This window comes from Polistes canadensis, unplaced genomic scaffold (genome assembly GCF_001313835.1).
Source record: "Polistes canadensis isolate GaletaPanama2010 unplaced genomic scaffold, ASM131383v1 scaffold_360, whole genome shotgun sequence".
In the NCBI taxonomy this organism is placed as follows: Eukaryota; Metazoa; Arthropoda; class Insecta; order Hymenoptera; family Vespidae; genus Polistes; species Polistes canadensis.
In genome coordinates, this window is record NW_014569907.1 from 49,522 (window position 1) to 61,676 (window position 12,155).

The 12,155-nt window shown below is 28.8% G+C and overlaps 1 protein-coding gene and 1 non-coding gene across 3 annotated transcripts in view; one reads left to right on the forward strand and one right to left on the reverse strand.

Annotated features, from left to right (window-relative positions):
• Positions 1 to 1,377: 1,377 nt before the first annotated feature.
• Trnaw-cca lies at positions 1,378 to 1,449 on the forward strand. Its single transcript has one exon. It is a non-coding gene; the product is annotated as a tRNA-Trp (tRNA).
• Positions 1,450 to 2,914: 1,465 nt separating this feature from the next.
• Positions 2,915 to 12,155, reverse strand: part of LOC106791962 (probable histone-lysine N-methyltransferase CG1716) — a 10,124-nt gene continuing 883 nt past the window's right edge. The window contains exons 2-15 of one of the 2 annotated variants that reach the window (XM_014758022.1): positions 10,110 to 11,925; positions 9,380 to 10,039; positions 8,543 to 8,662; positions 8,261 to 8,389; positions 7,955 to 8,156; positions 7,764 to 7,861; positions 7,503 to 7,668; positions 5,535 to 6,192; positions 5,382 to 5,439; positions 4,906 to 5,270; positions 4,023 to 4,819; positions 3,401 to 3,736; positions 3,138 to 3,305; positions 2,915 to 2,949 (exon numbers count right to left, since the gene is read on the reverse strand). In XM_014758022.1, the coding sequence (XP_014613508.1) occupies positions 3,150 to 3,305; positions 3,401 to 3,736; positions 4,023 to 4,819; positions 4,906 to 5,270; positions 5,382 to 5,439; positions 5,535 to 6,192; positions 7,503 to 7,668; positions 7,764 to 7,861; positions 7,955 to 8,156; positions 8,261 to 8,389; positions 8,543 to 8,662; positions 9,380 to 10,039; positions 10,110 to 11,899 (5,535 nt within the window). In that variant the 5' untranslated portion in view covers positions 11,900 to 11,925 and the 3' untranslated portion in view covers positions 2,915 to 2,949; positions 3,138 to 3,149. Of the gene's footprint in view, positions 2,950 to 3,010; positions 3,306 to 3,400; positions 3,737 to 4,022; positions 4,820 to 4,905; positions 5,271 to 5,381; positions 5,440 to 5,534; positions 6,193 to 7,502; positions 7,669 to 7,763; positions 7,862 to 7,954; positions 8,157 to 8,260; positions 8,390 to 8,542; positions 8,663 to 9,379; positions 10,040 to 10,109; positions 11,926 to 12,155 lie in introns of those variants that run through there. The other variant, XM_014758021.1, reaches the window with a different exon arrangement.

Consider the following 12,155-nt stretch of genomic DNA (forward strand, 5'->3'; position numbering starts at 1 on the left):
TATTTAAATATTTAATCTCTCTGGAAAGAGAAAAAAAAAACAATATTCTTATAATACATTAATATTGAAATGTTTTATATATTATACTTTATTACCGAGGATCATGAAACTTTATTTTTTTTATCGTTTATATACGTAAGCCTTCTTATTCTTCTTCTATCTGTGTGCATGACTTTTCGGTGAATGTAATGATACCTTTTTCTTTTACAATCTCTTTGTTCTTCTTTGTTTTATTATTTTATAAATTCTTCTTTGCTCTCTTCCTACGAATTAACAGCAGCCGTCATATTATCGGTCATTTGACAAATCTTTTATATAAACATCTCCATTAAAGAGTGTTAGAAAATTATAACGAAATATTATCGACGTTTTTTATTTTTATTATCTTTTTTTGTTTCTTTTTTTTTTTTTCCTTTTTCCTCAATTCATTTGGCACCTCTTATTAAATATATCTGCAACACTTGATAATATTATTTAATACTAATTGTAAATTTACCGATAAAATATAAATTAATATCGCATTTAATAATAATAATAATAATAATAATAATAAAATATATACGCTTTATAAAGAAACATATTAATTAGTATAAGATTATTATAATGTTATTACGATATCATTAACATTGTTATATATATATATATATATTACATTGATCAATTGATTTATATATTTTCGTATATTTCAAATATACCTAATTAAAATAAATTATTCGTGTATGAACTTCGTTTTTCAATAAGCGTGAATTTTCAAATGATAAGAAAGTACGCGTACACGTACTTCAATTATTTTCTTTTCATATGGAGCATATTTGAACACATGTAATGCTATCTGTTATATCTATATAAATTCATTTTTATGTTATTCATATATAAAAAAATTCCCCATTAGTAACAAAGTTATGCACCACTTTTGCTAAAGTATTATTTACAGTGTCAAGAAATCATTTTATATAATTATTTTATCAATGATTATCAATAATATAAACATTTCTTTTGTCCTACAAAGATAATAATCATCTCGACGCGCTCACATATTATCTAATTTTTTTTTCATTACTTCTTGTTTATCTCATTTTTTTTGCCTTTTTTTTTATTTTTTCATTTCACTTCATTCTATAAATCAAATCGCGCTTACAAGTGCAATTTTTTTCCTTTATTTAAACAATATCGATGATTTCAAGTATTTCTATGGAAGCAATAATAATTCTAATAACGTTGATAAACGGATATAAAAAAAAAAAAAAATGAAAAATGAAAGAAACGAGAAATAAATAAAACGAAAAAAAAAAAAGAAAAAGAGATTAATTAATAATAATAATAATAATATTTTAATTTCATCAAGTTATGTGAATTGTAACAACTATTGAAACATATGACTCCGTGGCGCAACGGTAGCGCGTCTGACTCCAGATCAGAAGGTTGCGTGTTCAAATCACGTCGGGGTCAAATGATATGTTTTTTTTCTTTTTTTTTTATATATATAAAATTGACAACAACAAAAAAAGACCCCATACAAAATTAATATTTTTTTCTATTTTTATATATCATGCATAAAATAACATATAAGTATAATTAAATAGCATGTATATTATATGCGTGTAATATAAATTTTCTCTTTTTTTTTTCTTCTTCTTCTTCTTCTTCTTTTGATATTTACAATTAGAAAAAAAAAAAAAAAATGTTATAAGACACCGAGAAGAAATATAAAAATAAAAAAAAAGAATGCTTCTTACTTTGATGCGCGTATTAAATCAAATGTAATAATCAATTACATAATTTTTGTGTTACAAGGTATTTATGATAATAAAATTCTTGACGCGATAGATCGTGACAGAAAAAAGTCGATAAAAAAAATTGAAGCATTTAGAAAAATACGATCTTTTCGAATATATATATATATATTTACACACATAGATAATATTATCTTTTATTTAAAATATTCTGCATTTATTTTTTTTTTTTTTCATTTTTTTTATTAATATTATTATTATTATTATTGCATACCGTGCATCACAGACTTGATTTTGTTTGTACCAACAGACGGAGATCTATGACAAAAAGGTGTGTATTACGATAAGGAAAACTGAATGCATCTATTTTCTTTGAATTTTTGTTCATTTAGTCGTTCGAATAAATTAATTATTAAGAATTTAAAATCGTTACAATTTTTCCTATATGATGATACATGTAATAGCGTTTATATATGCATATACATATATGCTATTACATGCATGAGTATATAATACATACATATATATATATATGTATATATAATTATATATGTATAAATATATATGTATATATATATATATATACATGTGTATATATATATATATATATATACATTATTCTAAACGATGCAATTCTTACGGAGTGACGTAATTCCAATGAATTATAAAAACAAATGACAGATCTTTTAATCCTTCTAAAAAAATCAATGCAATAGTAAATATTGTAAATTAACCCTTTCGTTATTACTACCGATTCATAAAGGGTCATTCGTTTTAAGGATCCTAAACGAAAAACCAATCGACCCATATAGGGGTCGTATGTGTAAAGGCCCCCATGTGAACGACTTACCAACCCTCATAGGGGTCGTGTACCATGAAATTCTGCGCATGTACAAGCGATGTTTCTACGAGAAACGATACTCGCGCCAAGGGATGCCGTAACGAAAGGGTTAAGAGTTTCATAAAGAATGAAATGTAGTAAATGTGATAAAACGCGTACCATCATCATACAATGTATTTATGATTGTAGTATATTAACTTGGAAATAAAGAAATATATATATATCCCATGTGCATATTTTTATACGACCATGGACAGAATAGAGAAAAGTGTTGTAAAATTTTTTTGTTTATATATACATATTAAATATGAGAAATTAATAATTTGCTATTTTATTATTTTTATGATAGTAATATAGTCACATTTCCGGATATATCTACAAAGAGGAAAATTATTATTATTATTATTATTATTATTATTATTTTGTGTTATTTTCTTTTTTTTCTTTTTTTTTTCGTTTCTTTTTTTTCTTTTTTTTTTTTATATATATAGATATATTTATAAGGAACCGATAACGTTCAGGATAAAGTTGGCATATAATAAATAACAATTTTCATTTCGTACATGTACAAACAGTTAATCTTCGTCCGTTCCCTTTTGATATACCGCCCCAAATTTACTCATGTATTTGCGCACAAAATCTTTAGCTTTGTGTTTAACGTTTTCGTTACATTGTAACTCATCCACGCTTTTACAATGTTTCAGCTCTTTTGCTAATACGAAATGCGTTAACTGAAATAAAAAAAAAGAAAAAAACATTAATTAAATAAATATACAATTAATATTAAAATACAATGAAATATTTAATGAAATATAATATCATATACCTTTCTCGCTAAATGTTTAAAATCTTCCGTATTAGTTATTCGACCTTGTTTGCAATCATTTTTTCTGTACGGATTTAAGAAATGTACCATTACGTTGGCCATATTTATTCTAAAAGTATCCTTGATCTTTCTTTCCGACATACTGGTGAAATCTGACGAGGTTGATTGGGTTTTGTTTAACCAATGTCTCGAATGAATTTTAGATTTATTACTACGCCTATGTTTCCTGAATTTATCTACATGCATTTTAAGCCTCGCTCTTTCCTTCTGTCTTCTTAATTTTTCTTTCAATTCTTTATACGTCTTATGACCGATACGATCTTCCTCTCTTCTTGGCTAGAATTTAAAACAAAAATATATATATATATACATCAATAAATATATTCCCTTTAAGAAATAATATATATTATTTATTCAGTATTTTCTCTCGTCCAAAATTATAATTTTTTGATGATATAGGTTCATAGGTAACCTTATCTTTAACTTAATTAAATTAAGTTCTACTTCTTTTCATGTCCAAGTTCCCTATGAACCTGTATCATCAAAAAATATATATTATTTTAACCGAAAAAAAAAAAAAAAAAAAAAAAAACAAAACAAAACAAAATAAGAAAATATTTACACTAATGATCCTTTCTTGTACCAAACCGTCTCTTCGTTTTTTAGTTTCAGGAAATACGGTAGAACTGACAGGATTATTATATAGATTAACTTTCTTCGTAGAATTACGTTTATCCGTATTACCACCGACATCTAATAATACATCATCTTCTTTCTTATCGATATTTTCATCCTCAATATCCTCTTCATCTTCGTTAGAAGATGTCGAATCGTCGCTGGATTCAGAACTAGACGATGAATCCGGTTGGACTCCTATGTGATCCGGTGGCGGTGGTAACCATTGCGATATTCTTTCTTTAATATGATAATAATATCTTCTACCTCTACCATCTATTGCGCTTTTCCATTTAGGTGGCAAATCAATCGGTGGTATTTCTGGCTGTGATTGTTGATTATTAGTAGTATCATTATTAGAAACGTTAACAACAGGAAACTGTTGAGAGTTAGTTGTTTTATCGATGTAAAGAGATTGCGATTGAATAGAAATCGGTTGTGTAACACTATGAACCGGTACTAAGTTGCTTGCGATAGGCAAATGATTTTCGGTATATTGTTGATGATGCGAAAGTAAAGAATATGTTGGCGTTTGATTAAACGCAGGTGGTTGATTTAAGGAATATACTACAGGTGGTACACTGGAAGGAACGGCAGTAGTACCAGTTATACCGGTTGATATTTCTGAATTTAACGTTGATTGTAATGAATGAGGATTTTGCGATACCAAAGCATTTGGAGTGGAAAGAGATTGATTTCCTCCGACACATGTAGGAGTACATTGTTGTGCAATATCACCTCCTTCTGAAAATAATAATACAAAAAAAAACATAAAATATTAATAGTTAATAACTTAAGTGTGTGTGTATGTGAATTTTAATATAAATTACCTTGTGCAGAATAATGTTGCCATTGGCCAAGAGTTGGATTATAAAATACCGGATAACCAGTTTGAGGATCTAACATAGCAGTAGAATGCGGATCTATACCCAAAGCTAAACATCTCGATTCGTGTTCTTGCCACGAATCATGTTGTTGACGACGTTGTCTCTCTTCTTCTTCTTTAGCTACTTTTAATGCAAACAATTGTCTACGTTCGTATTTTGTCATCCTTGGTATAGGAACTAAACTACTTCTTTCTTCTACTTTCTTATCCTTTGTTCTATTATTATGTTCGAAATCTGGAGATTCTCTTCCTCGTCTTCTGTCCGTACGTTTGTCTAATTCCACTCTTCCGTATCTATCAGACCTTTGTCTGGAATATATAATCATAAATGATTGGTTAACAATAATTAATTATAGATAATATTACAAATAATATTTATTTCATCACATTGAATTGGAAGATTGAAAGATTCTGGATTACCTTTCATAAGATGTTCCAGCTTTTTCATCTTTTTCAAGCTCTTCTCTATATCCACGATCTAAAAATATACGATCAATTAAATAATGAATCAATTGAATGATATAAACATATGTATCTCTCAAATAATAATAAGGAGAAGAAGAACAAAATGACCTGCTTCTCTTTCATGTTCCTTCATCTGTTCGATCCTTTCTTTTTTCGGTATTCTAAAGACCTCTTTAAGATTAGACCACTCAACCAATAACGTTGACGCTAATTCAGGAATAAGAGATTGATCTGTATTTTCAGATTTAATTTCATTCAATTGTGAATTTTCAACTCTATTCTCGGTTATGCTTGGAATGTTGTTCAAATTGTCAATGATTTTTTTAGTACCAGCATCATTGTAACAACTGTTATTTTCTTCGGGCAATCTCTTGACTTTACTTTGATCATCTTCAGGTGATTCATCGCTCGGTGACAAATATAATCGATTAGCCCATTTTTCTACTACACCATAAATTTTACTATCCATTAACATTGTTTTGTTAGGTATTGGCAGTGTATTTAAAGTTTTCAGTATTTCCAGACGAAACAGTTGCGCTTCTTCCGACTCGTTCTCAGCAATATCCAAAACGTAGCTCCATATTAAACGAAGACCGTGATAATCTAAGAATAATCTTCTACATGGTTGTTCTCCGCTTTGTATTAAACGTAATAGACACGTTCTATGTTTCAATTCTCTACTGCGAACCATCAAACGACTCAGCGTTAAAGTATGTGCACGATTTTTCAATCCACCTGAACACAATTTGTCTATTTCTTCTTCCAACTGTAAAAAAAAAAAAAAAAAAAAANATATATATAACCAGTTATTATAATAACATTTATCAAAGAAAAATTTTATCCAGGAAGTTTGTCGTTTTTATATTTAAATATTATTACATTATTATATTATTATTGTATATTTAACCGGAAAAAAAATAATTAATAAAAGTATATGTGTATAGTATATATATATAACTAGTTATTATAATCACAGTTATCAAAGAAAAATTTTATCCAGGACGTTTGTCGTCCCTTACTATTGTCTCTACAATCTCCGGAGATTCAGGAAATAAAATCTCTGAGATGATCCGGAACAGAGCCCGTAACTAGGTATACAAAGGGTGCACAGGTCAGGTCACGGGTTTTCATGGATTTACGAGTGGATATTATGCAGATGATATCTGCATTAAACGCACCAGCTACGTTTCTTCTCTATCTATTTATCTCTCTTTCCGTTTCTAGATGATTATATGATAAATATATATATACATATATACTATACTTAGAGACCAGAAAGAACAAAACAAAAAAAATATATACTCGAGAACGTAATGTACCAATAATATTTTTTATTTATTACCCCATTCTCAAACGTAACCCTTTGAACAACATTTTCACGCTCGTTTAAATATCTAAAAATAAAAAAATAAATACATAAAGGATTGCCAAATAAAAAAAAAAGAAAAAAACAAATAAAAATGGGGTCAGTACTATCGAAAAGAAGAATGGTGGTGGTGGTGGTGATGGTGGTGGCAAGGGGGAGGGGTAAAGGTGGTGGAAGTTTCGATGGAATTGCAGTAAAGCAGCATGAGAACGAATTTGGTATCGTACAGTAAATAACCAAGTGCCAGTTTTCGCTAACGTGTTCGGCTATTTAATTATGCTCTTGCAAATATTTCGTCATTAACGAGGGAACATCGTTAACGCATACAACTCTCCAACCCCCTCACCAACCCCTTGAAAACTCAGAGAGAGAGAGAGAAAGAGAGGTCTTCTGTCCACGATGTTTTAATATACTTCAACCATTATATTCGCTCTTTGTTCGATTTTACGTCAGTTCGTTTTAATCAACTTTAATTCTCTTCTTTATCTATTTTTATATAGAATGTATATAGACACAAAGAAATTACAAAAAAAAATAAAATATATCTATAAAGGAAATACATTCTTTTTTGTTAAACAATATAAATCTACGTGAAACACTTTTTTATAATATAAAAATATATTAATATTATATAACACTATATAATACTATAATATAAAATATAAATATATACTATTATAAATATATAATATAAAAATAAAAAAACGTACGTCTTCGTCCTCCATATAATCCGTCGGTTTCTTCTCTTCTTTTTTCTTTCTCGAATCTTTCTCACGTTTTTCCTTCTTCTCAATCTTTTCTTTTTCTTCTTCGGGTGTATCACCGATCCAACCGCAACAATTGAGAGCTTCACAGAAACACTTTTGTGCTTCCTTTCTGATAATTTTGTTTATAATATTATTTAATAAAATAATATATTGTATGTCTGTTTAATTGATAATTGTATTATCCATTAATTAATTATTACCCACCCATATCGTTGAAAATGATAATTGAAAGTTATTTCTTCACCGGCTGTTATAAACTTTTTTATAAAAAATCCTATTCTTAATTCTCCATTTACCGTCCACTAGAAAAACAACATCATTGTAAAAGTGCAATGAAAAAAAAATATATATATTCAAAACACAAAATTATCATCGATTAATACGACAAACCTTACCTTTTGTGTTTCTGCATTTGGATCGCAACTGTGATTAATGAAACGTGAAATATTCCCTTTCATAGTGGCATCTATTATTTGATCTGATTTTAAAGCCATGAAATAATAATGTCTATTCTTATCTTTGGAATATTCTTTAGCTCTACGACGAAAATCTTTTGGATCTACAACCTCTCCTACGTATTCCATTATAAATTCTCCTCTGAAAACAAAAAGAAGGAAAAGAAAAAAAAAAAAAAAAAGAAAAAGAAAGAAAAATTATGTTAGAAAAACAGAAAATTGTTAATTACATTTATAAATACTAACACATCTAAATCATGCGCTGCCCGTAATCCAAATCCTTTTTTTTCTGTACGAAAGACCTCGCACTTAGCGTAATCACAGTTTTGAAATCTTTTATTTGTGCATCTATCACCGACCACGCATCTGGATCCACTAAAATGAAAATACAAATTTAACGTTGGATTACTAGTTTCTGTCAGATCAGTGATTTAGTAAAATGAATTGGTGGGTGACCTAATTCAGAAAAACAAAAAAAATTATACTTCATTTTCAAGATTTTTAATGAATAAATAATTATTTATGTACCATTCTATCATGAGAAGTCTATTGAGACAATCTTCGCCACAACCAAGTTCGCCTCTTTCTATTTCTTCTTCCGTAAGGAAACAATCGCATACCATTCTTTTGGTTTCTTTGTTGGTGTACCTGATATAAAATTAAATAATGTTAATAAATATTTTCTTCAACCCTTTGAGCTCTGCATATGGGGATATATATATTCCTGAGGATGCATATATGCATTTAGCAAAATTTATTGACGTGGATTTTAAGGACGCATATAATAAAATTTAATTTACAACAAAGGGTTGATTTCTGGACCCGTTTTAATAAGATATTTTTTAATTCCTTTTAATAAGTACTATTAGCTCTTAAAATATATTGGATCATTTTCTTTTACCACTCTGTATATAAAAGTAATTGTATATAAAAGGTTTGTTTTTTGTGAAATGAACTTAGTAATTTAAAAATAAATATTTAATATATATATTATATATATATATATATATATATATATAATTATATACATAATATTATATTGATTATATATTCAATAATTTTTATATCTTATTTCGAAATTAAAGTATGTTGTAAATATATTTTACCGTTTCTAATAAATAATTAACACTTCAAAAATAACGGTATTTTTTTGTTTGTTTATTATTTAATTGGATATAAAAGAATAACTTATTGCTATTTTTGCCTGGTATATTCGATCAACAGAGTTCACACTAGCAGAAAAGTATTCCTTCAGCAACGATCTCAATCCCTAGGTACGTGCCGTCCATACAGAGAACTTTAAAAGGAAGTATTCAGAGCTCAAAGAGTTACAAAAATAATACGAAAAACAAATAAATAACTCACCTTTCTGTGAGATATAAATTTTCACGTAAATATTCAAACTGACTTAATCTTTCTTCCATTTCTTTATCCTTGGAATCAATGGTTAATAACGGGTTTGCCTTTGTTCCTATAATTTTAGAAACCTGCGTTGTAGACGAATTAACAGAAGAATTATTTTCTAGATTTTCCTCTCCATCCTGTTTTATTTCTGGATAAGATTGTACATTCATTGATGTACATACAACTGTGGATCCACGTTCCAAGGATCCAGATTCTCCTGAAGGACCACTATTGGATTTAGTTGTTATGTGTGTTAATAATTCAGACGTAATAGCATTGGAAAATTCAAATCCCGTTCCAGAGATGGACGAACTAGATCCTCCCATTTCAAGTTCGCTAGATCTTCGCCATCTAGATTTAACTTTGACCGGTTTCAACGAATCCGAATTATAACCAGAAGTATTGAAATTTGCAACTAAAGGTGCAAGAGAATCATGCGTTGTTTGCATTTTATTGACATTATTTTCCTTGTCGCATTGAATTTCAGATTGTCCCTCCGAATTGATTTTTGATTCTAAAGAAGTAGTAGTCATATTGGTAGCTATTTTATCTTTCTCCTGCGTCGAATTAGATTTCAATATATCTGTATTTGATTTGGTTACCAAACCACGACCTCGAGATCTACGAATAATACAAGAGTCAGAAGAATTTAAAAAAAAATTAAGACTGAGAGAAGAGATATTATTCTTACCTTTGTTTCATTAAACCTATAGTACGAATTCTATTACTTCTTCTTACACCGGAACTGTTAGATCCGCTTTCAGAACCAGTAGTATCTGTGCTACCGCTACGGCTTCTAAATTCAATCTTTTTGTCGGCATCGTTGATATTATTAGAAGCACCTTTTGTATCGGTATCTGGTATTTTATAATTATTAACTGACAATAACGTGTCATTACTACTATCACCGCTACTAGTTAATTTCATATCTTCACTATCTACTTTACTATCTGCTTCACTGTCCGCACAAGCATCATCAATATTTTGTAAATGATCTGTAGGTTTCTGATGAGTTTTCTTTTTCTGTAAATTTCTACAATTCAATGGTAGTTCGTTCGCGCATCCTACACTTTCTGTAAAATTGTCCGACTTTAAGACACTTTGTTGTTGATTGTTCAAAACACATTCCACTGATTTCTGATAAACATATATTGTATCTGTATTAGACTCACAATTAACCGAACGATGTAATTGTTCCATTTTGTCTAATATTGATGAACTACTTTCGTCGTCTTCATTAACTAATGATATCTTCTGTACATTTATACACGTTTCTACTGGCGAATTAACACTTTCTACACTGCACAAATCATTAACTAATTTTTCTATTTCCTTAGAACACTGATTGTGTTCCACGGTATTAGATTTATCCGATTTACAATTATTATCTTCTTTAACGATTCCCCTTTGATATTCTTTAGAATCTTGCTTAGATGATAATTTAGATACATAATTATTGCTTATTTTTCTAGTATCGTCATTTGAAACATTAGATTCTCCTTTCCGAATATTAATCCGATCTTTACCTACGTACTTATTTTTAAATGATTCCATCGTTTTAACATCCTCGACTGTTCTGTTATTTGTGTAAGTACTATTTGCATGATCTAACAAGGTAGTCATTTTATTATTAGTAGAATTATTATCTAAATCGTATGCTACTTTATTACATTCTCGTTTGGAATCCGTCATTTTGTAAGATACAGTACTGCTACTCGTAGATTTATCCTCCGCAGTCATATGTAAATTATTCATACCGTTCTGAATAATTTGATATTCATTACTGGACGTACCACATTCTACATTAGACTCTATTATCATAGATTCAACGCAGTCTTCATTTTTGATGACTGTATATTCTACAAAATTATCTTCTCCTAAGTTAGCCTTATTCATTAGTAGCACTTGTTCGACCACCATATCACTATCTGGTTTTAAAGTGTTATAAGTGGTTATGCCAGTACCATCGGTTTCTACTTCCATTTCTTCGCATATTATTTCTTCTATTACCGCTTCTGGCCATACTTCTACTTCGTTCGACACAGATGATTCCAATTTGGTTTCGTTAGTTTCTGTCGTGTTACCAACTACCATTTGACGTACATCTTCTGGACTAAGTTTATCCGATTGATCCAATAGATTATCCAATCCATCTTGGCTGTCGCTTTCTTCGTCTTCTCTTTTGTAAATACTGCATATGCTATCGTTTGTTAATACGTCATCGCTATTAGATAAATTTTTATGACTATTATATTTTCTATGTAGATTTTGATTCTTTTTAGAATCCAATCGATTTTCTGTTTCTTCAACGTTCCTTGATTCTTCTGTAACATTGGACAAAGACGTTTTGGATATCTTTCCGTTAATCTTACTCTCTTCCAATTGTTTCTTAGCTATCTGTCTGCTAGACTTTCTAACGGGGGTATATTTGGGAGATGATTTTACAGATGTTTTAACTTCGTGTTTACGCTTTCGTGCCATATTGATCCCATATATGTTTCCGTTATCTGTAATTACAATAATAACTTTAAGATTACAAATTGTAATTATTAACATGCAAATATAGTTGGACTTCTTATATCTTTCATGAGATTTTTAACGATTAATGGATAACCTTTATTTAAATTTAAATATAAGTTTGTTATTACCATATGGGATATGATATTTAATACGATTTTATATATATATATATAATTAATTAAAAATGATATATAATAAATAATCATTTTAATAATCA